Below are 26961 nucleotides of genomic sequence, written 5' to 3' on the forward strand. Positions count from 1 at the left end.
AATTTTTGTTTGTTAAATCCTCTGTTGACAAATATCATCATATATCGAATATTTATTTAATCGGGAAAGTGTTTGAGCTATAAAAAAGTACTAGGGATTTTATATTTTTCTCTATGTGAGAATTATTTCCTCCCACTGGTGTGGTGTACAAGTTTGGAGAGGGAAGAGTACCAGCTCAGGTGTCGTCCTTGTCACCTGACCTTTGGTTCAAAATTACGAGGTCCGTCCCGAAATAGCCCTAGTGTTGCTTTAAAACAGCGGGTTAATATAACTAAACCAAACTAAACTGTTTGTGAATGTACGCTTAATTTTTATTTCTTATTTAGATTGATCATGGAATGTATCTTATGTGTACATAAAGTATGTAATTGGTTTCCCTAACTTTTACTGTTATAAATATATTTAATTGTGCATGTTTAGAAGAATTTTCTGTACTTCAAGAGTAACAATATCTATTCTTATTAAATTTTATTTTATATATCCGTTTTATAATTAGCTTAAATTCCTCATTTCTAATCAGCCACAGAATATTATTGCAAGAATCATTCTATTCATTCATTCCCTAATAATTAGTGTTAATTTCAAATGTACATTTTTTAATCAAAATTTCAACTTTAGAAAGTTTGTTATTTATGAATGTTAAATTTTTATCCCTGTTCATTTTATTATAAGCATAAATTAATTTATATAGAATATTAAGTAAGTAATATGCTTTAAATGTGGATTAATTATCCAAATAATTTCTTTGATTTTATATTCTCTAGTTGATTTAGTAATCCATCTCATAAGATGGTGATTTTGCTTAATTTTAGGATAGAAGCATGAGCATTTAATTTATTATTCACTGTTATATTATTACTGTAAGTTCGAACTTTATAATTAGTTAAATAATGTCTGATTATATAATTTTAGTTATATTAAAACTTTACCCAGCAAAAAGCTATATAAAAGGTAGTATATAAATGTATATATTTTAGGGAATCATTCTACCTAATACATTTTTAACAGTTCAATATAAGAGCATAAATCATCAATAAAGTATTATTGTTAAATTTACCAGTGCATTTGCATTATATTATGCATTAAAAGGATGTTCAAATTTTCTTTGTCTTATATTCTTTGTATTTTCAAATTTATTTTTAGGTTAGTAGTAACTTCATACAAATTGAACTTTGCTTCATAAAAATTGAATTTTATAACTGAATTAAAGTTGATTGGCATTACAAAATAAGTACTGTTAATATTCTCGGCGAACCAACTGATCGTCGAAAGTGGCTAGCTCAGAATAAATATGATTAATCTTCTTTTATTGTTAATCTGATTAATCTTAAAAGCGAAACAGCTTAGGGCATGTAGACTAATCCGCAGAAGAAAAAGTCTTGAAAATAGGAATTGCCCATAATATTCCTATTTTCAGGATGCTTCCAGTGAAAAATGTTTTTACCGCGGATTACCAAAAGGTATTCGCGATGTGTCCCGTATGAAGCTTGCTGTTTGAAATGTCGTAGAATCAACCTATCAAACTTTTGATCTTTTTTTTTTGTTTTTGTTTTTGGACTTTGGAATCACAAGCGTTATTATTATCATTTTTTTCTTGTTTATGCTTTGATGGAAGGTTCTTGATCTAATAGAGCAAAAGATCGTGCTTATTTCGAGACATTATTCAAAGATAAAATACTGCGAGCGATAAGATTTGGTTTATGCAACCCAACTATGATGATATTAACTTAATATTTATTTAGAAATTACTTTTAGCAGATCATGATGAAATTGATCTTTATATAAGTTACGGTTTATAGTATGTAAAATTTGGTAATAGTTATCAAAATACGTTTTTTTTTTTTTTTTTTTTCTTCTTTTTTTTCTTCAAGATTTTAGCTGTTAATTTGTCGTTAAGGGTGTCGATTATTGGTAAGCAAGTAAGGAATTAGTTGATTTAATAATTTTTGTATTTCTTTTTATCAAAATATCTGAGCAAAAAATATATGAGTTAATGGATTTATAAGATTTGAAAAACGCGTTTACATATGTGAATAAATGCAATTTTAAGAAATCCATATTTTTATATTTTTTCTTAATAGTTTGAAATTTATTTTTTGTTATTGGAGAAATGTGTCTGTATGTTAGAGACACATTTAAACAGTCATAAACAAAATTCTAAGTGATTATTATTATTGTTATTGTCATTGAAATGAATGAATTGGGATTTTTAGCAGCAAAGATTGTCATCCTCTAATACCAGAGAGTCATAGTTAATAGATATCAAAAGTCTCGAAGCGAATGAAAAAAATTTTGTAGATAGCACTTATGAAAAACATTTTTGGACAGAGTTTTAAGTAATTATACCAACAATATCATACACTAACATGGAGTTTAATGTTACCAGAAGTAAAACAGAGAATATAATTTTATTAATTTTGCTTTTATCAATCTGTTTTTCTTTTTTAATTATATTTATTAATGTGTGTGGATTGATAATGTTTTAATGTTCCGCGCTGGTGTTACGGCATATATTATGTGATTTTTAACTGCATCCTTTGTTAAGTCTTGTGAACATCATGAAGCAATTTTTTCTTAATTCCATGTAATTTTTAGCCATTTCTTTGTCTGAAAATTTCTATAGCTCCTTATTTATGTAAAAATTGCAGAAAATTGATTAAATACAAATTTTAAAAGTAAATACATATTTTTATTTGAAACTTTTAAGTTTCTTGCTTTATTTATTTGGTGCCAACTATTATTTTCAAATTATTTGATATTATTGTATTTTTGATTTATGTCTAATTACTTATGAGTTGAATTACTTGAATATTTTCTATAAAATACTTTTACGAATAAAGCTTAAAATACATGTATGTCTTAATTTATCGTATATAATTTCAGAGGAAAAATGATAGTATTTTGGACATTTTTCAATTTATTTGTGTCAACTATCCTATGTAGCAGAACTGAAAATGCTTCTGTCACTTATGATTCTCAGACAAAAAAATTTACCATTCACAACTTCATAGCAGATAATTCTGTAGCATATGGAAATTTTAAAAATGAGATATTCCAAACTGGGTGAGTTTCCATATTTCATGTTTTGAAAATACTTATGTATTAACCACATTAATTCTATCAAAAATCTCTTGTTTATTGGAACTAGAGGTAAATTACCAAAGATGTCATGTTTAATGTATTGACTGTATTCTTCAATGACATAAGGTTTAGCCAAAAGTTTGCTATTGCCATGCATTAAATACAAGTACTATTTTACTTACATTTTATTTTATCATACATAATTTATTTTACTATACATTTATTTTATCATGCATAAGTACTACTTAACTTACTCTGTATTATTTCATAGAATTCTCAAATAACATACAACATGCATTAAAATTAAGTTAAAAAATTTTAATGTATGATAACAACAAATCTACAGATGTACAATCAAAAAATCTACAGATGGATATCTACAAAGGCATTAATTATGTAAAAAAATATATAAAGTTCCTTAATTACTCTAGTTAGCTTGAATATAAATTTGCTCAAAACTATGGTACGAATGTTTCTTATTGGACTAACTAATATGTTGAAAATTAATGTCAGTTAATTTTTATTTTAATAGTCTGTTAAAAAAATATATTAATATTCATAATCCTGTATTTAAAAGCTCCAGATAAATACGTTGATTCATTTTTCTTCAATTTTTTGATCTTCTTATTAAAGAAAGTTTATTTCAAGTGATTTATAGCTTGTTTATCTACATTTCTAACAATCTCTTTGGATACCTCAATATTTAATTTCGTTCCATCGTTAGCTTTCGTTTTATTATATTTTTACAATTAATTAAAGAATTTCTCATTTGGTATATTTTTATTTTATTTACATGTGATATTTATTATATTAAACTTACACTAATAGTTTGCTATTAGAGATGCTTTACTATAGTTCCGAACATCAGCAGCATTCAAGCCATCATGACAATATGTATTACATTGAATTACCTAATTTGGTTCTTTTATTTATGGTGATATTTAATATATGAAATTTTAATTGATTATATTTGATTAACTTTTAATCAGAGCCCGTAAAATTTTAAAATCAAACACTTTTATTTTGTCCATGATATTTAGTTAGACCATTATTAATATACACATTTATTGAGAAAATTTTTATTGCATTGAAATGGTAAATTTTTGGTAAACTGGTAAATTTTTCTCTTAATTTAATTTAATTAAATTATCTATATTTAATTTGGAACACTTTTGTATGATGTGATCATGGATAATTAAAGAAAACTAAATGCTTTCATATGAATTATTTTGGTGTTTTATCAATAACTTGACATCTCAGTGTGGTTATTAAATAAAAGCATCAGAATTTTACATTATTAGACTTATCTTTTGAATAAAAAGCAAAAATACTCAATGAAGAATCAATATTCAATTAAATTAATTTTCAGTTGAAAATCTTTACAAAATAACTCTTGGGGAAATGTAGAATTTTAAGGGGAGTTTTATTATAATTATATATTTTAAGTATGTTTATATTAATAAACGAATTTTCCAAAGTTGAAATTACATTTGATATTATTTCTTTTTACAGGTGGTCCTATTTAGAAGTTAAAACTGATGGTAAATTTCCGGATTCAGTTCAGGCCTATGCAGCTGGCCTTGTTGAAGGATTCTTAACTGCAGATCTATTGAAAAAACATTGGTCTAATCTTGCCTCTGATTATTGTTTAAATGAAGAATCATATTGCCAACGCTTACAAAGCTTCCTTCAAAAAAATTTGGATTTCTTGAATCAAAACATTAAAACTAAACGAAAATATCATATATATTGGCATCAAGTAAGACATGATGCTTTTAACAATTTGTCAAAATGCCCCCCCCCCTACCATTGTATGCTTGTATAAAACTATAGTATTTTTAAAGATTTATGAGCTAACTGTTATTTTGAATTGTTCTTCTCCCCTCTTTGTCTTACTCTTTGTTTTTCATTAATTTTTTATTTAGAATATCAACCAATATATATATACATTGTCATAAAAAATATTCCCAAATGTTCCTTTCCTCTTTCACACTCGCTATGTTCTTTAATAAATTAATGAATTTTTAAAAACAATTTTCAGATTTATAATTTAAGGGATTAATATATAAAAAAGATATTTTATATTAATTTCAAACACAAATATATGAATTTGCTATATGTGCAGTAGGCCTTAAATTGAATCCTGTCAATTTTTTTTATCCATTTATATGAAATGGTAAATAAAAATATGAAATAAATTTATTTCAAAGTTTAAATAATACTTTTCAAAAGCTGAATTTAATTTTTTTCAGTTATATGAATCTACTGAAACATGATACATGGTTTTCATCAGCAAAGTTGGTAAACTTTTTATTTAAAAAAATGTAAGTTCATTGCAGAATTCATAAAGCGTATAATAAAATACTATAGATCTTAATATTCACTGAAATTTACTATTTAAAAACATATAATAAATTATTAATATTTAGCCATTTGTACCCAACTTACATGGACATTTGGCTAATTAAAGAAAATTTTTATTTTTTCACGCACTTTTGCACTGTATTGAATATAGAATGAATATGAATATAGAATTGCTTAAATTCGTATTTATAGTTATGTATAATGTTTCTTCTATACTGAATCTTCGAGAAATTTCTTTTTCAGATAATTTTGCTTATGGTTCCTCCAAATATTCAGCAATAAAAATATTCTTGCTGAAAAGCAAATTTTACAGAGTTAAGATAGTCCATATGTTCTTAATATTCCCAAGAGAGGTGATTAACATTATTCAAAAATTATAAAAAATATCATTGATTTCAGCAAGAATGACTAATAATAATTTGTAATTAATTACTGCTATTAATTATAATTACTAATAATTTTTAATTAATTACTGAGACCAAGGGAAGGGACCTGAGATTACGAGACCAAGGGAAAAAAAGCTCTTTCTGTCCTTCAGCTCTTCTCTGAAATCATCTGTAGTATTTACTTAAATCAGTTAGTTATCTGACTTTAATTGTTTGAGTGCCATTTTTATAATTAACGTTTACAATCTTCATTAGCAATTCGATGTATTTAATAGAATAGGCATTTTATAATAGTTTATTATTATTTAGACTAATAATTTGTAATTAATTTTATAATAGCATTAATATGTCTTTATAAGCTTAACTTTAACTTTTATCTAATAGAACGTTTTCTTGATTCACGATAAAATTACAAAGTTTTACTTGTTTTATCTATTGCATTTATTTTTGAAGTAATTCAGAAAAAAAAAAATCATATTCTTTTCAGGTTGCACTTATTTTGGAGCAATTGCAAGGTTTAGATGATGGTTTTAGAAATATAACTAGCAAGCCATCAACAAATGTTGATGTTATGGGTTTCATGTAAGTCATTATTTTTATACTGTTGCATTAATTTGATTCTTCGAAACTGAAATTTTGTATGCAAAAGTGTGTTGAACCCTTTGTATATATATATATTGGAATAAATTCATCTTTCTTTTTAAAATAATGGATATTCATGCTTTAAATTTTTTTTCTTTGTAAATGAAGAAATTGCTTTGAGTAATAACTTAAGTTTTTAATAATTTTATCTATGATCATTTAATAGAACCAACGAAGAACTAGCATTTTTTATACCTTTAGGTTATTGAATATAATGGGTGATCTGGAAGAATTGGAAGATGTTTTACATAAGAAAACACTCAGAAGAACATTTGGTATGGGATCGTGTTCTGCTTTAGTGAAAGTTCTTCCAAACAATGAAGATATTTATTTTTCCCATGACACATGGACAGCTTATAACACCATGTTAAGAATATTGAAAAAATATGGTTTTCAATTTCATGTATCATTGGCTGCTGGTAAGTTTATTTATTACTCAAATTTTATACCTATGTAGCAAAGATTGGGCATTTTTTTTTTAATTCTTGTACTCATTGGCCTTTTAAGTTGAGAAAAGAATTAACTTAATTGTTACTATATGTGCATATTGTTATGAATTCGAGGTTCTTTCGATTTGTTAGTCGATGAAGAAACACAGGCCTCAGTAACAAACGATGACTTTTATTAACACGAAGATAAGAATACGCAGATAACAAATGTATAGCGAGATGTACCTAAGCAACACACAGCAGCGCACTACAACAAATAGTAGCCCACAAGTAGTATTCGGTAGTAACAACAACCGCAGCACACAAGTGGTCAGACAGAATTCAACAGGAGGAATGAATCTTCGTAGCTACTCTCTATGGTCTCTCCAAACGCCTGCGATTCTCTACTGTCTCCTCGCTTTAGCTGTATCCATTGCCGACTCACTACTACACGATTGGCTACTCTTCACACGACTCGATGCTGCTTTTATAATAATCGCCAGGATTCGGCACTCAGCTCAATTCAGCAAATGCTTAAGCTCCACACAACGCTTGCGTTTCGCTGGACTCGTTGACTCGCTATGCGATTCTAAACCTTTCGGCGACTCTTTCCTTGATTATCTTCAGTTTAGACTGCCAGTCTTTTATAGTTCCCGGAGCTGGGCACCGAAGGTTCTTGAACAATAAGGCATATCTCGGTTTCTATTTGCTCTATCGCCAAAACACTGGAAGATTCCAGTATTTATTTTTTAGACAGAGTCGCCAAATTCTTCGCCAAGCTCTGGGATCACTAATTCTGAACCTGATCAGCGTTCAGCAGAGCTGATCATAAAACGGTCTTTCCAGTGATTGAATTAACCTTGCTTGGAAGCAACATTACGATCAGATTTGTATGTAAATATTAAAAAAAGAAAGAAAAACCCTCTAAGGAATATTAATGAAATGCAATAAAAAGAAATTGAATTTGATGCAACTAATTAGTAGTATTTAAGGAAATTTCTTAAAGCCGCGAGATTTTTAATATTATTTTTATCATTTAATACTGAAGAATCTGAATGAAAAATACTATTAGTTTGCAGAAAGACATAAATTTTTCTCTCTAATCCGATTTTAGGCCGTGACTCATAATTTAAAAAAACTCTTGCACACACGAAAATCTATACTTATAATAAAGCTCAATGTGTGTGTGTGTGTGTTGGCGCTCTACAGGTCAGGTCATTTGACATACAGCTATCAAATTTGGTACATGTATACCTTAGAGGTCGGGAATGTGCACCTGGGGTCCCTTTTTTTGAAATTTTAATTATTAGTTAAAAACTAACTTTCCCGCCAAAAAAATCTTCCATTTTCCCCACCGCCAACTTTTCCGCCAAAAAAATCTTCCATTTTCCCCACCGCCAACTTTCATTTATTTTTTTCTCCCAACAGAATTGAGGCTAGGGTTAACATTTTTCGGCGGATTATTTCAAACGATTCTGTTTATTTTCTTAATGTTTTATGCATTTAAAATTAAACATTGTTAATTAATCCATGTTTCACATTCATTCTGAAGTACTTTTGAATTAAAATAACAAAGAATAAAGGAAATTAAAAATGTATAATCTGCATAGCGTTACCCCAACTGGCGTAGAAAAATTCACGCTCTTGCGTTAACGTAACTGGCGAAGAAAATTCACGCATGCGCATTGTTTTCTGACTGTTGACATGGCAACCAACGGATGATTTAAATTATTTTTAGGTTAGTTGCATGCTTTTTTAAGTAAATTGTATTTATGTTAGTTATATATTTTTTGTATATGCTTATAGTTTTAAGTACATCGTTTTTTAAGTAGTTTTTTTTAACCTATTTTCAATGATTTAAATTATTTTTAGGTTAATTGGATGCTTTTGTAATTAAATTGTATTTATGTTAGTTATATACTTTTTTGTATATGCTTATAGTTTTAAGTACATCGTTTTTTAAGTATTTTTTTAAACCTATTTTCGACCGATTATTTTAAACGATTCATTTTATTTTTTTAGTATTTGATGCATTTAAAATGAAACATTGTTAATGAATCGATCTGTTCATGATGAATCTGAGAAATTTTTGTTGACAAATTCTTGAGATATTACATAAATTAAGAAAGATATTCTTTAGTGCCCATAAAGTCTAAACGCTCAGTGAGTCTATTATCAGTAATCATAGTATTAAAAAAATGCTTTGTTTCAGTAAAAAATATTATTATATTAATTGCAGATTAATCATTTACACTTTAATTTAAAGCATAATTTCTACGAGGAGTAACAGAAAATTAGAGAGATACATATCAGGCTATGACTGAAGGCCCTTATAATATTATGAGTGAATTATATGACTATCAAAATTTGAAGTTTTAAAATATTTTGCCAAAGAATCTATTAAAGTTGGAATTGCGTAAAATATTTAATGGTACGACCGGAGTTTAACCTCCTGCTTGGAGCAATTTTTAAAAATCGCCAACAACGACCTTGCGAAATGTTCAAAAGCAAAGGAGCAGATGTTCAATTATAGTGCATAATAAAGATTGCCAGCTTTGGAGCGTTATCGCAACTTGGCGAAGAAGGGGGTTAAACTCCGGTTCAACCTATTTAATTATTAAAATTTAAATGAACATTAAGATTGGCGAACCAGCTGGTCGCCAAAGGCGGCTAGTTAATAATAAACACTAATTTTTGATATAATTACCATAGCTCACAATTATTAATGTGATATTCTGAATTATGAGCAAGGCCGGATTATCGAATAAGCATAGTAGGCAATTGCTTGGAGGTCCCACAACTTTTTTTTTGGGGGGGGGCAGTGAAAAAAAATTGTGATTCAAGAGCATTTTTATTTATTTATTTTTGTGTGAGGATTAATTATTAGATTCTAATTAAATATATTACATTTGCGAGAGAATGAAAACGAAAGATAAATGTTTTTGAACTACATCATGCTGTGATAACATTTTATGGTTGTTTGGCATGCTTAACGTTAAATAACGTTCTTATTTTTCTGGGCGTTCTTCTTTCCAAGTAAAATGTGCGCTTTCTTCGAGAAATGTTTGACAGTTATGAGATGAAGGCAAGTAAAATAATCGATGCTTAATACAGCAAACAGGGTAACGTATAAGAGGGGAAAAAATCGAAGTCTTTAGTATGGAAGATGTATTTATGAAAGGAAAAAAAGCTGAGATTTAAAATATATTTGCCTGGGTTGAATATGTCTTGCTCCAAAGGATATTAAATCTGAGTTTGTTGTAGGAATGGTACATTTTAAATACTTCTAGTCACGATTTCATGAATGAAATGAAGAAACAATAATGCTTCCAATGGTTTATTATATACTGATGCAGTACAATCAGTTTCTGAATGCAATTGCAGCGCTGGAGATTTACAGAGGCCTTATAATCACAAGTACAAGTGGTGAACATGAAGTTCATTGAAAAATGAACATATAAATGTGAAATTAAAGTCAAAAAGAATATATTGGTCTTTGATAGTTGAGAAAGGGAAAGTGTCCGGAGACTGATTTGCATATGGACTTCTACTGGTAATCCGACCCTGATTAAGAGTTTATTTTTATTAATTTTTGAGGCATTCCAAGTCTATAGATTTAGTTTGCGTCGTTAAATTTCACAGTAAAAATATTTTGCCTGTGAAATATTAATATGAATAAAATAATATAAAAAACAAACGTGACTTAATTTTATATAATTTATATTTATATTATGAAATATAATTTATATTTCTTGAAAGACATTAAAAGCATAAAAAATGCTATATATTACTATGATAAAAGATTGAGAATGCTTCATATAAAATACATTTCTAATGCTTAAATAAACATCGATAAGCACTCATTATTTGATTACATATAATCATCTGAAAGTAAAAATATTTTTAATAAGATAAGAATTTTTGTCGATTGTTTAAAAATGACAAATGTAACTGAGCGAAGAATGTATATTGAATTTTATTTCTGTAAAAAATGTATTTGAAATATTGCAAAACCTTTTAAAGACGATTGTTAATTAAAAAGTGAGAAAGTTTAAGCGGTATAAATGTCTTTAGGAAAGTAAAGAATCTATCGTAAATGAATCCATTTTGTTAAGCCATGCATTTTAAATAGTATTTCGATGATATCAGAGAATTGAATGTGTGATGATTGTTGCTTAACAATAAGAAATATTATTAAACAGGTCAAATTATCATTTGGTTCTTGTAGTTTTGAGGAATTATTTAGATTTACGACATATCAATTCTCGAATTGTTCCGAAAATCGCAACATATTCATATCTCCCAATGATAATTTCTCAAGGTGATTCTTTCTTAAAAAAGTCTATTACCGGTAATGAGATTTATATTAGCGCTTTTGATATGCTAAACATTCAACAATGAAATGATCTGTGCGCCAAAAATAAATCAAGACCTAAAACACTGCTTCAAAGCCACCCAAATATCGAAGTAACTTTAACTACTTTTTCGATTGTCATCTAATAGTAATGTATTAATTTCAACGAATTAATTTGATTCTCAACAAAGAATATAATTTGAGTGATTTTTTATATTTGCTTGAAACAATTTATCAAAAACAATCTGAATTGGAACGAACTATTTCATGAGATCTGCACAACGATAATGCGACTTCTCAAATTTCATTAATATTTGTTTTTTTAACAGATTTTTTTTTTTTTTTGTAAATACGACTTTACAAGTTTTATTGTTCATCTTATATGGCATTGTGTAGTTTTTTTCGTATTCATTCCATTTTTATTCTTTATTGATACAATAGAAAATTGCAATAAGGAGGAAATAAAAGAAAATTATCAGCAAACTGAAGTGATTTTACGAAAATAATTTTAAGATATATTTTGAGAATTAGAATAAACATTGATAGAAATTAATTGCATTCGGAGGTTACTTTGATTTGGACAATATAAGTACTGACAAATTATTAAATGTTTTTTTGTTTTGTTTTATGACATTGTTTTATTTTACATCACTGTGGTATTTCTCATTTTAGTTAAAACTAAAAGAGCATGCATGGCGTAGGCGAGGAATGAAGAATGTCTGCGAAACTGAAATCACAATAACATAAAATAAAACTATGAAAACGGAATTAAATAATGATTTTATGCTTTTATTTTTCTTCAGAATAGATATGGTTTGGTGAGATAAAAGGAGAAAAAAAATCAAGATAAATAATAGACAATGAAGACGTTCTAAAAAGCGACAGCTAGACACTGAAATTAGAAAGTTTACTGCAAAAAAAGATACTAATAGAGTTTAAACTATTTTCGTGATCATTGTTTTCCCAATTTGGCTTCTTGTGTAATCAGCAAAAGTAAAACTTCTCCCATGAATTTGCATTTCTATGTGGATCAGCGAAGATAATCTTTGACTTCATAAGGAAAGCAATTGATCAAAAAATAAGGAAAAAGTATTTTGATCATCCTGGCTTTAAATAATTAAAAAATGTTTCTCAGTTAATTTTAAAAATTTGAGAAAGGGGAAATTAGAATTTTTGTTTCCCTGAATTTTAGCTCCAGTTCTTAAAATTTTTCAAGGGAAAAAAAAGGTAATTTTTAAAAATTTCTCCAAAATCAGTAGTTTATGTTAGAGAAGTAAAATAAACTTTATAAAAATGCCATAAATAGTACCTTTTTTTTTTTTTTTCTGCAGTCATTAGAAACAGTACTGAGGGCAAATATGTACGGAAAATCATCCAAAATAACACAAAATATGTAATAAAAAAATGTCTACATTAAATTTTAAAATCGCGCTTCCAATCACGATTACGGTTACCTACCTTTATGCTAAATTCAAAAAAATGCAATAGATTTATGAAAACACCACACTTATGCATACACACTCATGCACTTTCTTTTACGTGTATTGATTCATTGATAGGAAATCACAACACCAAAAGGCATTCAGAGATCTGCAGATTATATTGTTTTTTTTTCTTTAACCTACACGATGTTTAAATTATTTTGAGTAAAACAACCATTTTATATGAGTACATTGCATTAAAGGTATTTAAACACATTAAATTACTTAGTGTGTCACACATGTAGTTGGTTGTTGAAATGATACTTTATGTTGTGCCAGTATCAGCTGAATATAGAGTGAATGTCTGAAAGGATACAGAGAGAATATAATGTGTTATTGAAGGATTTAAAATTAGATGAAACTGTAGAATTACTGTAACTATCCACAGTTTACAGGGATGGTTCTAAGATCGATGATTTTAGAAGATGTCCATAACCTGTTAGATGTATCGGTAAAACAAAATTTAAGCTCTTGCACATTCTAGAATCACATCGCAGATAATTAAGAATCATTCTTATATTAGCAATAACATTTTCGAACGTTGGCCAGCATTTAAAATATCGAACATCATGGGGATGTACAATATTTTGTGCTAAATAGATATTTTTTGAGCTGTGATCTCTAATCCAGATGTCTACAGTATGCTGAATTCTTATTCCTGGGTACCATCACAGACATCGGATGGAATTATATCCTCACAAATAAGACTCATCTCGGTGCTAATAATAGTCCAAGTTACCATAAAGAGTTTTGCTGAATATTCTCCAACGTTCACATTATATGAATTTGATTGTAAGGAAATTTGTTTCTTCATAGAAAGATACAAATATTTGCTTCACAGTAAAATCTTTGAAGAGGATTAATGAATGGACCAATTTTAGATATTATGATGCAATGAAGAATTTTAAATGCTAATAGCACAATCCTGAATCTAAAAAAGTGCGTCGAGTGCTAATACGAACTATAGTTTCATCTTTGAACTAACACACTATGGAATGTTTCTAGCATAAAAATGCTGAATTCCGTCCTGCAAATACATTCCGAATTTCTTTTAGCGATGTCTACATTCTACTATCAAGATGACCAATTCCATATACAAGTGAATGTTTGGGGTAGGGGGTTTAACGAAGTAGTCTGGAAACCCTTAAATGGTCGACATAAGAAGGAATGTCGGAATTGTAAATCTTAAATATATATATGTGTAGTTTAATCAGATCAATGTCCGGTATTGAAGTTTCATGAAAGTTATTTTGGAATGCATTTCATAAGTTCAATCATGGCCAGACAATACCTGCATTAATATCACTCTCATATTGCAATAACATGAGGATATGGTGCATTCGAGATAGTAGTTCAAATGCTTCTTTATTGTGTGTATGCTGGAATGTGCACACGATGGAATCGACTTTTGAGCCTGCTATTCTCAATTTCCGAAATAAATTGTCGACCATTAAGGCCAAATATGTGTTAATTTTCTGGGCCTTAAATTATAGTGCAATTATGATCTTATTTACATATAAAAAAGATATTTACATATAAAGAAAAAGAAGAAAGTATTTCAAAAATGTATTTTTTGTATGAAACGTTATAACACTATTATAATATGTGTTACATTATAACATTTTTCAGAAAGAATTCTTTATTAATTCCATTGAATATTTGTCTTTTCCTGAGATGCAGACAATGAAAATTAAAATTACAATCAAATTACATATATATAATTGTATAATTCGAAATGAAAGAGAATAATTTCTCTGTGAATTATACGATTTCTATTTCTCTGTTGTATAATTAAGTGAATTATGTTAAAGAATTTTTTATGAATAATATTTTGAAAATTTATTGGTAAAAAATAGAAAATAATTGAAATGCGTGTGATATTCGTTTATTCTTAAAAAGAATTTCTTACCGGGAAAAAGTTAAGGAATATCAATTAAGTTTATTTCAGTTCATACATGCTTGTAAATTGTGAAATGCTTTGCAGGTTCTCCAATAATACCTGGTCATACCTGTAGCTTTTCTTCTCAGCCTGGTTTGATTCTTTCTCAAGACGATTTTTATATAATATCCTCTGGAATTGTGAGTTAATTTTATGAATTACATTAATTTTTAAACTTATATGAGATTACATATTTTCTCTTTATAGATTTTCTCAATAAATTTATATCTCACTTAATGCTTTCTTTCTTTAAATTAAATGCTAAATGTTTTTAATCTTACTAAATCCTAGTAGATTTCTTTAATTAAATCTTTAGTTATTTAAATGATAATCTGTTCTAATAAAATCTGCTTCTAAAAAAGAATTTTCTATACTTTGAAAAAATGTTTGTTATTTTATCTTTTCTATAGATACATTAATTTCAGATGATGTATTTGAATATTTGGGGCTTATCTATCCTTAATACTTTTATTTTTTTGTTGCTTGTTGCTTTTAAAAATTAAAATGTCTTTTATCTTTACACTCAACTTTTCTTTGAATGAAATAATTTTTCTGTGGGATATGTTCTTGTTTATTGTTATTAATATAGAAAGTATTTTTCCAACAGAATGGAATAATTCTGAGACGAAATATTCTAAAAATATAAGCCATTCTTGTGATTAATTTCAGATATTTGAAGATTCTGTTTTTTAAAATCATATTCATATCATCTCTCTAACATAAAAATGTTGAAAAAAATTAAAAATGATTTAGGTAGTGAAGTTTACAAAAATTATTATTATTACACAATTTATAATTTTTTTTTCTTTTGTTAAAAACATAGGATTTCATAACCTATTTGTTATACTTGAATAATTTCCTCGTGAATAAATAATATGAAAATAAATTGATTCTGAAAATTTCTGAAAGATAAAAGTTATTTGTTTCTTTCATTAAATTCCAATCCATATATGAATATCTTTCATAATAAATAACCTGTGTTATGTTTATTAAATAAACTTTAAGAGTTTATGTTGTTTTTGTTTTTTAGGCTGCAATGGAAACTACTATACAAAATTATAATACAAGTTTATGGCAATATATTACGCCTGAAAGAATCGTCTTAGAATGGCAACGGAATATTATTGCCAACAGATTAGCAAAAAATGGAAAACAATGGGTAACACTGTTTAGCATCATGAATAGTGGGACGTTAGTATCATATCTAAAATATCAAAAATAATTATTTTTATATATGTGCTCTAATGGAAATTTTCCCTTAATCCAATTAATTTCTTTTAATATTTCAGTTATAACAATCAATGGATGATACTAGATTACAAAAAGTTCCAGCCAGGAAAACCTTTAGAAGATGGATTATTGTGGGTTCTCGAACAATTACCGTAAGGAATTTTAATTTTATACCTACTGATTAAAAAAAAAATGATCTCAGTTTCGATTGCATGTTATAGCATTTTTATTTTTATTTTAAAAGAACTGTAATTACAAAATATGATATTTAATATTGAAAATTATTACTATAGACTTTTTTCTAATATTTAAATGATTTAAACACAATAGGCTAAAAGAAAAACTTTTTTTCAGTGGTTACGTACGTACTGATGACGTGACAGACGTTTTAAGGAGGCAGACATATTGGCCATCATATAATATAGCGTAAGTTATTATCTTTCCGCTTAACACCTAAAGCAGTTTAAGAAAAAGAACTTATTATACTTTTTTTTATGAATCGATTTTCAACTAAAAGTTAACTGCATTAATAAAACATTCACTTTTCATTTTGAAGTCTTCTAGCTTGTAAATTACTCCTCTTGTATCTAGAACCTTTAATGGCTTCAGGGGAACTTCATCTAAGGAAACTTTTTGTTTATTTACTGAATTACTTGTATTTTTACACAAAAATAGCTATTGTATATAATAATCTACGAAGTTATATTCTTTTTATTGTCATAACTAGTTGATATACTCACACTGCTCGGAATTTAATATTTTGCAGTGTGGAATAGATGTTATAATTTAAATTTTAAATATATTCCACATTTCACGGAATATTTATATGTATATTATTTTTACCGTGAGAATTCATTTTATATTTAAATTATTATAATACACATAATCCTTTTATTATACCATACCGTTTAATTGATACCTTTGGGCCTTATTCACTGTATTTGCTTGAAAATGAATATATCAGTTCTTTATTTGAGCATCGTTAATTAGGTACTTTAAACCAATAAAAAATAGTGGTAAGGTAGATGAGAGTCTCACTGTTATTGTATCTCAAAATAATCTGTTTTAAATTTTAAAAGAGTTTAGAAAAAAAAATTTAAAGAAAAAAAATGTACAAAAAATAAATTTGGTTTAAATAATTGTTAAATGAAAAGAAAAATTTAGAATTTTAAGGTGAAATTAAAACTTTTATTTAAAATAATTTGTTTCGTGGTTAATATAGAAAAAATACAAAATTACAGTTACAGTTAATTTCTAATTAAGTGAGTACGTACTTTTGCTCTTTGAAAATTTGACGGTATTCTTTCTGTTATCCTAAAGAATAAAAGTGCAAAATTTGGTTAAAAAGGCCATTGAAGAAGTGAAACATATATAAATTTATAGCCAGAATGCCGTTTATTTGCCTCAAGATTAAGACTAGAATCATTTATTTGTAACTGAATAGGTTAGCAACTAGAGTCTTTAATGTGTGAGTATAATGAGGTGAAAGTGTGAATATAATCATGCATGATCTTTTATTCTGCACGTTGATGATGTGTGAATAAATATAATAACAGTATTTTTAAAAAATACGATGAAAATTTTCTTCTCATATCGGTATTTTTGCACAATATGTGCCGAAATTTTGTTAAAATTATTTAGTTATCGATAGAAAAAGTTGCTGCCTCCACGAAAGCGATAGAATCAATTAAATACCGAAAATTAGATACTGTAACTAAATTAGTTACCATCCAGACTGGTAAATTAATTTTTTTTGTCGGAAATATTAATCTCAAAGTACGGCCTTTTTGCACTATAAAACCCTGCCAAAACTAAGATGTTCGTCATGTTCCCATATTCAATGGTAACCTGAAGGCAAATGCTATATTTCTAAAATTCATTGTTATTAAGATGTTTCTTTTTTTATTTTGTTTTTGTAATATATACGTGGCTTCTAAAAGTGTTCGTACACTTTTAAAATGTAAAGAAAAAGCGCTGTGACCTAAAAGTATATGTGAATATGATATCCAGTACTTTTTTCATGTCGTCTTTACATGATTTTTTAAATAAAATTAAAAATTGAAGAAAACAGAGATAAAATGCGTCTCAAAAGTGATCATTCGTCAAAGAATTTCGAATAAATTAGTAACTAAATTTATCGTCTGTTCCTTTTTTTAATTTTTGCATTTTGATGACATTTTAAAAAATTGGCTTTATTTTTTGTTCGCTTACTTTTCTCTGTTCTCTCTGTTAAAAGCGCTCGAGTTCCTAAAGAAACCACAAACAACATTCGAAAAGTCATTATTTTTTTTATCTTAATAGTAGGAAATCAATTCGGCATATCCCTAAATTGATAAATTTATACCTTTCTACAATACAGTATGTGTTGAAATGCCTTAAAGAAGATAAATGAATAGAAAATAAGATAAGAATAGGCATTCCAACGAAGTTAATTCAACACAACAAACAATTTATAGTTAAAAAGTGCTGTAAAGAATTCGAAGGAGTTTGTCAACTAAATTTCATTCTAACCAGGTTGGTGAAAACATAGAACTGAAAAAAGAAAAAATGTTAGAGCAATAAATAGAATGTTTGTGCTTTCCTTCGCGAAATCAGTGATAAATGAGCCCAACACATGTTTAAAATCTTGTCTTATTTGCAGTTGATAACAAATTTGACACTTTTGTTTCTGATGAGGATATAATTATTATGAAGAAGAAAAAAAAAAGCAACAACAAATTTGAACTTAATAAAAGAACTTAATTGGAACATTAAAATATGGTGGCAGTGATGTTCTTGAGTAGAGATGCATGTCAGAATCAGGATTAGGTAATTTGTTATTTATTATTGAAATAATGAATCATGCTTTTTATTTAAAAATTTTAAAAGACAATTTCATATTATTAGCCTAGAATTTGTATACTGGAAACAGCTTTTATTTCCTTCTGTTTATTATTACTCGAGACATTCACCTTTGGCTTTATAATTGTCCATCGCCTGAGGAATTTGAAGAAATCTGGAAGAATATATTTGGAGATATCTAGAGGTTAGAGTACGAAGATAAAACTATAATGCGAAAACCAAATTAAAAACAGTAATGATGGAAGAATGGAGAAACGTTAAAGTAGAAATTATAATAATAATAAATTAATGCATTCTTTTTCCACATATTTAAATAATATTTCCTACGTACTATTAATTGACTAAAATAATACATCATTTATTAATATTTTGGAACTTCTTTAAAGTGTTCTAAGTCTTTTCCGGGAAACTTTTAGTTCCTTTTTAATTATTAATTAAAAAAAACGGTTTTGTATATTTTAAAAATAATTAATAAAGTTTCTTTGAGAAATAATTTCAGATATTATTACAAAATTCTCATTCTGTAATATGAATTTTTAATAATGGGTAGAATAGCATTTCATTAAATTTCGTTAATGTGCGAATAGTTTTTGGGAACCACTGTAGATTGGACTGATTTTTCAATTAACTTATAATTTTGTTTTAGATATTTCAAGGATATTTTTCATCTCAGTGGAGCTCAAGCGAAAGTTGATAAATATGGCAATTTTTTTACACATGATAAGGCACCTAGAGCTTTGATTTTTAGACGAGATCATAGCAAAGTTGAAGATATACCAAGCATGATCAAGTTAATGAGGTATTTTTTTAAAATCTCTATTTTATATTGAAATTTTTTAAAATTATAATCTTTTTTAAGATGGCATTTTATGACGAAGGAGTTTTTGATTTATTGAAAATTTTTGGCGATATAAATTTACTTTACATTATAAAGAATTTCATAAACGTCTTCATCCTGACATAATACATCATTTCACCAATGATTTAAAATATGTTGTACATTAAAATTTCTTAAGGAAAGTTAATATTTAAAAGTTTTTTAATTTTTAAAAAAAAAACTTTAAAAATTTTTCCTTTGAATATATAAATAAATGATTTGTAGAATTGTTTACAAAGCAATTACTTTGTCTAAATCTTAAGCAGATGCAAATAAAATGATAAAATGTCCAATTTTTTTTTTTTTTTTGATAAATTAAAATAACTATATTACTTTCAAATTTCAATATAAATGTAGTTTTAGATTTATTTTAATACAAATCAGTAGTCGAGATATGATTAATTTAGTCAGGTGTAGCAACTGTTTCTGACTTTCTGAAGACAAAGAATTTTAAAACTAAGTATGGCACAGTGGAAGGCAACAATTAACAGATTGACCTAGACCCGCGTTATTTATATTTTTTGCAGAACTGTTTAGAGGGGAACCATTATGTTATTCTTCCCTATATGAAGGTCCACTTTGTGTTCCTGTTTAGTCTCTGATAATTTTTCACTCATACCAGAAATAATTTCTTTGTGTATCCCTTGTTGTTAAGACTTATCAACGCTTTACCCTGCACGATCCCGGGTTACTTTCGTTTCCACCTCCATTCCACCTACAGGAGTTTTGCACAAGAGTATTCTTGCTGTTTCGAACCTTACCTAACATCATCCGGTGTAAGCAAAATATTTACTATTCTTCTAAAGAGCATAATACTTGCTGGTGTACAACATTAATTCGACCACCATTTGTAATATTTAAAGGAATATATATCAAATGACATTTATTTCCAGGACTAAAATTGCTTTCTAAATAATTCCAAAGGCTTCTCCTTCTGAAATACCCTGAAGTAATTCCTTTTTGACAAATATAATTTCAGTATCAAAAGTTCATGAGGCTCATGGACCAACTTACCACTTAACTTATTGTTGTCTTCTTTTAATTATTGAAGCTAACAGAATAACCGTTCTCGGAATAATTTACCAGAGTAAATACTTGCAGCTACTGTTCCATTTTGTTGTTGTTGTTGTTTCAGGCCATTCAGTCATTTTTCATATTCACTCTTTTGTACTTTCCTCCTCTATTTTTAATCTTGTCGTAAATGTTTATTGGCACCCGCAAGAAAAACTTTTTAGTTTTTATATCTTTTGTTTTTTTAATTAAAATTTTCTCTACGAGGGAAATTACTATTATCTACCTTCTTATCGTTTCATAGTTATCCTCCTTCCACTATTATCCCGAAAGCTTTTCTTGTAACGGACCAATCATAAGAATTTCCTTTGGATTCATAAATTATACACTTCCCTTACCTAATTCTTTTGTATTAATATTCTTCTTCATATACTCTCCTCATTCGAACTATATAATCCTCATATAATAGTTTCCATTCCAGAATGCATTATTTAAAACATCCTGTGAGCAATAACCAATTGATACGGATTATGAAATTGTTTTACAATTATATAACGACATCAATATAAATCGTGAAGCGAAATGCGTTTCATCAGAATTACGTATAAATTTTCTAATTCATATTATATAATACTCCAACGCAATTTAAGTGATGGTTCATATTCTTTCAGTACTAATTGACTTAAGAATTCGTAATTTTTAAATCCTTTTCGTCTAGATTAACTAATACATCAGATTCTTAATCCCCTAATTAGCATTATAAAATTTTGGATTTAATTTCCTCACCAATGTTTTTTTTTCTTCTGTGTTTGAAAAGAAATACTCTTATCCTTCCGATGCAGATTAAGCTATCTGTTTACAACCAAAGCATTCTATTTCATATAATAATTTTGCATAGGAACATGATCACTATCCCGAGTAAGCCAGAATTAATTTCAATTCAATACGAAGTTTTTCGATTGATAATTTATCTTTTTCCTGTTGTAAGAGCTACAGTCGAACCTCGCTTAACGAACACCTCTCATAACAAAGGATTCACTTAAAGAGCAATGAAAAATGTAAAAAAGTGACTCGCTTAACGAGCGATATTTCGTAGAACGAGTGGCGAGGAGACACCGTGATCTCACATATTGGATTAGCCTGTATCAGTCGGTGTTTAGAGCTTGTTTGAAAAGAACCCTTATATCTTACATGGAAGAAGTTTTGACTATATAAATTCTTCATAACAACTTTAAACTTACTAGAAATGGGTGATTCGCCAAGTGCTTTTTCTTATTTTTAAGAAGAAAGTGTATTTTCGAAAAATAAATTCTGATGTCAAAATACTGAAGTCTGAATTTAAATTGAAAACACAGAACAAAACTGTAAAGAAGTTCCAGAAGAAGGGCTCGTTTACCTCTAGTTATGATTTTATTAAACGAATCAACTATTATTAGAGACACGGAATGAAGATTTCATACTGTTATTTTTATTTTACTTTCTTGCGAAAAGGAACATAATATGTAAAAGGAAAAAAAAAAAAAAAAGAGAGAGAATTTCTTTTTAACCTTTGCATTGCAATCTTCTTTGGACTTCGTGTTCTCCTTTCTTCCTTTCTTTTTATTTCCTTCTCCTTGCTTTGAAACCAATTTCCTTCTCAGTTTTTCGAAAGGGTTGCCAGAACATAGAATCATTTTAAATTTTCAGTGAAACATTCATCTTTTTGATTAATTACCCATCTCAAGGTTGAACATGAGAAATTTATAGACAAGATTACTGTTTAATTGTTGTAACATATTTTTTTTACACACTGCCTGACATCTTTCTAAATTAACAATGCATGTGTCTAGTTAATAAAATAGTTTTTAGCAGATTACTAAAATTCTGTTTAATTTAGTTGTTTAGTAAGTTTAACACTTGTTGAATTTGTCCCAGGTACAATGATTACACTAATGATCCATTTTCACGGTGTGACTGCACTCCACCATACAGTGCAGATTGTGCTATTGCTTCCAGAAATGATCTCAATCCTGTCAATGGAACTTACCCATTTTCTGCTTTAGGCCATAATCCTTCTGGAGCAACTGACATGAAGGTATTTTATTTATTTTTTTATTGTTGTTAAAGTAATGGTGATTTCCATGGCTTCTTATATGTCTGTTATATATGCATAACTTTTGAATATATTAATACCGAACAATTATGATAATTATCACAAAAACAGAAATGTTTTTTTAAGACTATAAGCCGATTTCTTGTTTATAATCATCTCACTGTCGCTTTAAATGTTTGCAACAATTTAAAAATATATAATTTTGTATTATACCAAAATTTATGAATTTAACATTAAATGATTGATATTCGGCATTTTGTGAAAATCTCGTGATACTACCTTATCCAAGCAAAAAATTTTATATTTTATTCAATAATGTTTTATTTATTAATGTTACATTTAACACTACATAAATTTTGTACTCTGTACAGAATCTTGCATCTGTGTTTCTTTTATTAATTAAAGGTCTATCAAATCGATTCTTCTTTACTTCCCATTGATCCCAAACGAAAACTTTACTTGAAATGCAATCGGAATAGAGTCAATTTTTTCTACCGAATTTAGAAATTACTTATATATATATATATATATATATATATAAAATCTTGATTTCAAGAAATATTGAAAGATTTGCTTTGTCTTCCGTTCCATTTTAACGATTTTTTTTTTTTTTTTTTTTTTTTTTTTATTCCTGATGGAAGATCTTTTTATGAAATTTTAAGGCTCCCTTCCCAATAAAAAAATAATGCTGTTCTGAAAGATTTTGGCTATTGCTGCACATTTTAAAAACTATTCAATGGAAGTGATTATGATTTGGAATACTGATGTTTTTGCTCCTCCGCCTGAATCAAAACCCTTATAAGATTCTATAGAAAAAAATTTTGTGTGTGAACTTAAAAATTGATTACAAATATGAAATATATTATCATATCATATCATTATCATATTTTTAAAAAGGCATCACTTTTGTCTTTTTTATTATGTATTTGAATACAAAACAAGAATTATTTTCAAATTCATTATATCTTACAATATACTAGGGAAAAAAAAAAAAAAAAACCCGAAGCTTTTCTTTAACATTAGGATATTTCAACTTTTTATAATTCATTAACCGTTTACTCAAAATTATAAAATATTATATGTATTTGAGCCATTTTAATCTGGAGAATTGAAATCAAGTGATGCAATTTGAAGAAATTGAGTTTGTGTAAATTTAAACTACACGAAATAAATTATTAGAATCAGATGATCCGTTACACGAAAAAATATTTCATACATTTATAGAGAACATGTGTCTATAGCGGAAGGCTTTACAGTTTTATTGTATTGTAATTAGTTTCGGAATAAAGAGCAGCTTACTAACAAAAGGAAAAATTCTTCTAGCGCAGCATTATACTGCCCGTAAAGAGAGTCAACTAATGATTCACTGAACAATAGGCTGATCAAGTGCACAAAATGCGCTAAACTTCTTCTCTCAGAAAATCTCAAACAAATGAATCCATTCAGATTTGGCAATCTTGATGGCTAAGGAATCAGTTCGATACAACTAGCACACTGCGAATATCGCCAAATCCCGAATGGTTTCATATTTATTGTTTATTTGTTTCATAAGAATCTTGTATTACCCTCTTTCTTTCAGCAGATTATATCAAAATCATCCTGTATATAGATAATTGATTTATATTTAAGCAATGAAGATAATCAGATAATCAATAATTATCATATATACCTGAAATAGCCACTTTCGTATATATTCCAGAATGCACCACTTTCATGGATTTCCGTTGTTTGAGCTTTATTTAATGCATGATAATTTTTGATAATATTTTGTAACTGAAAATAGAACACAATTTGGATTAGATGACCTACTCATCTTGAAATAAAATATTATAAATTCATGCAATTAATAAAATTTTTCAATGTTGTTATATGCTTACAGTAATTTACACTTTTTTTCAGCTTACAACATCCGAACTCTTCAAAAATTTTGAATTCATAGCCTATGGAGGACCAACTTATGATAATGTTCCGCCATTTCAGTGGAGTAAAACTGATTTTGATAAAACAGTTAAGCATGAAGGTCATCCTGACTTATGGAAATTTGAACCAATAATCCATAAATGGATATAGATAAATTGTTTTAACTGATATTGAAAGAGAGTTTTTGTGAATAATATGCAAAAATATTTTGTAATTGATATGAGAATAATATCGTATTTTTTTTTTTAGTGTAAAAAAGATAAAGGCAGCTATTTTTGTATCTTTTTTCCCCATTAAATGTCTGTATGTAAACATACAATAATGTAATAATTACGCTAAAAATCATAAATGCCAGCAATTCATTTTCTTACTCAAGAGATATCCTCATAAATCTTTAGTTCATGCCTTATTGTTATGAATACAAATTTTAAACATGAAAATAAATGGGAGAAAAAAATGTTATGGAATCTAAACGATGATCGATTTTAATCTGAATGAGTACATAACATTTGTGAATTTTAAAATGAAAACAGAAAATAAAATTATCCTACAAATATGGGGAAAATTATATGTGGTTTTTCTTTTTAAACTGCAGGGCCTTTAAATAATTTTCTATTTTATCAATCAGATTACCCAGCCAATATTACTGGTGTTTTCAAGACTCTACTGGAAAGTCATAGACTATATTGGAAAGTTATACCGTTTGAACAAAAATAACAAATACTCTAATAACAGATATTCTAAGCAGGCTCTAATATGTATCAGCAAACATAACATTACATTTATATATATCAGCAAACATAACAACGTTATACTTGCACTTTACATTTATACATATCAGGAAACATAACACCGGTGATAGCTAGAAAATAAATTCCAAAGAAACTTGTGGGAAAAAAGCGCAAGTGACGAAGACTTTCATTTAAGAAATTAGCCAGCTGACTCTAGCAATATGATTTTCCTGTTCAAGTAACGGCTAAGGGAAGATATTTGATTGATTAATACAGCAGTTTCTTCATTAGCACATGTGTTGACAAATGGGGTGCGCATACTAATAAATAACTCTTCATGGACAATCAGCGCCTACCCAATGCATGAGTTAATCATGGAAGCAAAATCAAAATGAGTTGCTTTTTATGAGGATAATTATAAGCTAAACTATGGAATTTTAAATATCGTCTACTTCAAAAGACCAACAATTAGCTGATGTTGACTTCTTTAAATTAAAACTCATAATGGAATACTTCTGCTTTCGTTAATTGGAAATTATCATGCAGAATAGGAGACAGTTGCCTCCTGGAGATTAAGCAATGCACTTTTTTAAAAATAAAAATCGAGGACGAAAAGAAAAAAAAAAAAAATGGCACTCCCAGTTTTATTTTGATAGTGATGACCATGAAAACTATTACAGAATTAGCGTTTTTATAATTATTTATTCATAATGTTTCCATTAATTTTACATGTATTAATTATTCACAATGATAAGCATATCAAAAAAAAAAAATCTGGGGAATTTAGTTTTATAAATTCCCATTTTTTTGTGTTTATATATATTATAGAATTCAGAATTAAGTTTGGCAAAGTAGGAGATAAATTAATAGTATTGATAGCAGATTCATCTAACAAACTTTTTGCCAGATTGGCAGAGTCTGGCAAATTGTTGAAAAATGGAATTCATTTTTGGTAAAAATGGCTGATAGTTCAATGAAACATGTTTATCAGAATAAATTAAGGATTAATTTTTATCGTTTGTGCTAACTTTGTATATGTTATTTTTGAAGAAAACGAACTTGGGAACGTTGAAAAATTACCAACCTCTATAAAAGTCTACATTTTTTTGAAATTCTTGATGATTTTAATCATTTGGATAGTATTCAACCACAAAAAAATTTCTAATTGTGAAATTCAAACACATTTTCATGAGGTCTGCACAGCCAAGCTTAGGTCAGAACCCATTAAATAGGGCTTTTACCCAGTATGGTGTGGAAAAAACCTGATTGTTAGAGTGTACCATCACATATAGAAAGGAAGTAGAGCATCAAGAATTAATAGATTTAAAGTATCTAGAGCCACCTGAATTGGAAATTATTCATCCAATAATTTGTGTAGTTAAAAAAAAGATCCTACGGTAAGAATGTATATTGATTTAGGAGCATTAAATACCATTATGGATAACATAAAGGATTACATAAAGGTGACTATATTATGTTCATTATATATACACACCATATAGATGAAAATTAATCCCTAAGCAGGGTGGAGGGAAGATGATTAAGAAAGAGAGTGGAGTGGTGGCAGAAAAGGATGCGATTTTT

The 26961-nt window shown here is 27.7% G+C and overlaps 1 protein-coding gene across 2 annotated transcripts; it reads left to right on the forward strand.

The window, feature by feature from the left end:
* Positions 1-1670: 1670 nt before the first annotated feature.
* Positions 1671-25202, forward strand: LOC129961626 (putative phospholipase B-like 2). Of its 2 annotated transcripts, none has more exons than XM_056075141.1 (12): positions 1671-1919; positions 2884-3063; positions 4594-4840; positions 6319-6413; positions 6675-6892; positions 14721-14815; positions 15706-15866; positions 15965-16057; positions 16260-16331; positions 19393-19545; positions 22549-22708; positions 24626-25202. In XM_056075141.1, exons 2-12 carry the CDS (start codon positions 2891-2893, stop codon positions 24794-24796), a joined length of 1638 nt encoding a protein of 545 aa, XP_055931116.1. In that variant the 5' UTR covers positions 1671-1919; positions 2884-2890; the 3' UTR covers positions 24797-25202. The 2 variants fall into 2 exon arrangements, with proteins under 2 accessions (XP_055931116.1, XP_055931115.1); XM_056075140.1 differs by having other exon boundaries at positions 1672-1911.
* Positions 25203-26961: the final 1759 nt, after the last annotated feature.

This window comes from Argiope bruennichi, chromosome 2, assembly GCF_947563725.1.
Source record: "Argiope bruennichi chromosome 2, qqArgBrue1.1, whole genome shotgun sequence".
NCBI classification, from domain to species: Eukaryota; Metazoa; Arthropoda; class Arachnida; order Araneae; family Araneidae; genus Argiope; species Argiope bruennichi.

Bases quoted from the DNA above. Each gene is read 5' to 3' on its own strand.
- LOC129961626 (XM_056075141.1), top strand. From the start codon at position 2,891: ATGATAGTATTTTGGACATTTTTCAATTTATTTGTGTCAACTATCCTA. The intron at 3,064-4,593 runs GTGAGTTTCCAT...TTCTTTTTACAG, and splicing joins AATGAGATATTCCAAACTGG to GTGGTCCTATTTAGAAGTTA. The intron at 15,867-15,964 runs GTTAGTATCATA...TTAATATTTCAG, and splicing joins AGCATCATGAATAGTGGGAC to TTATAACAATCAATGGATGA.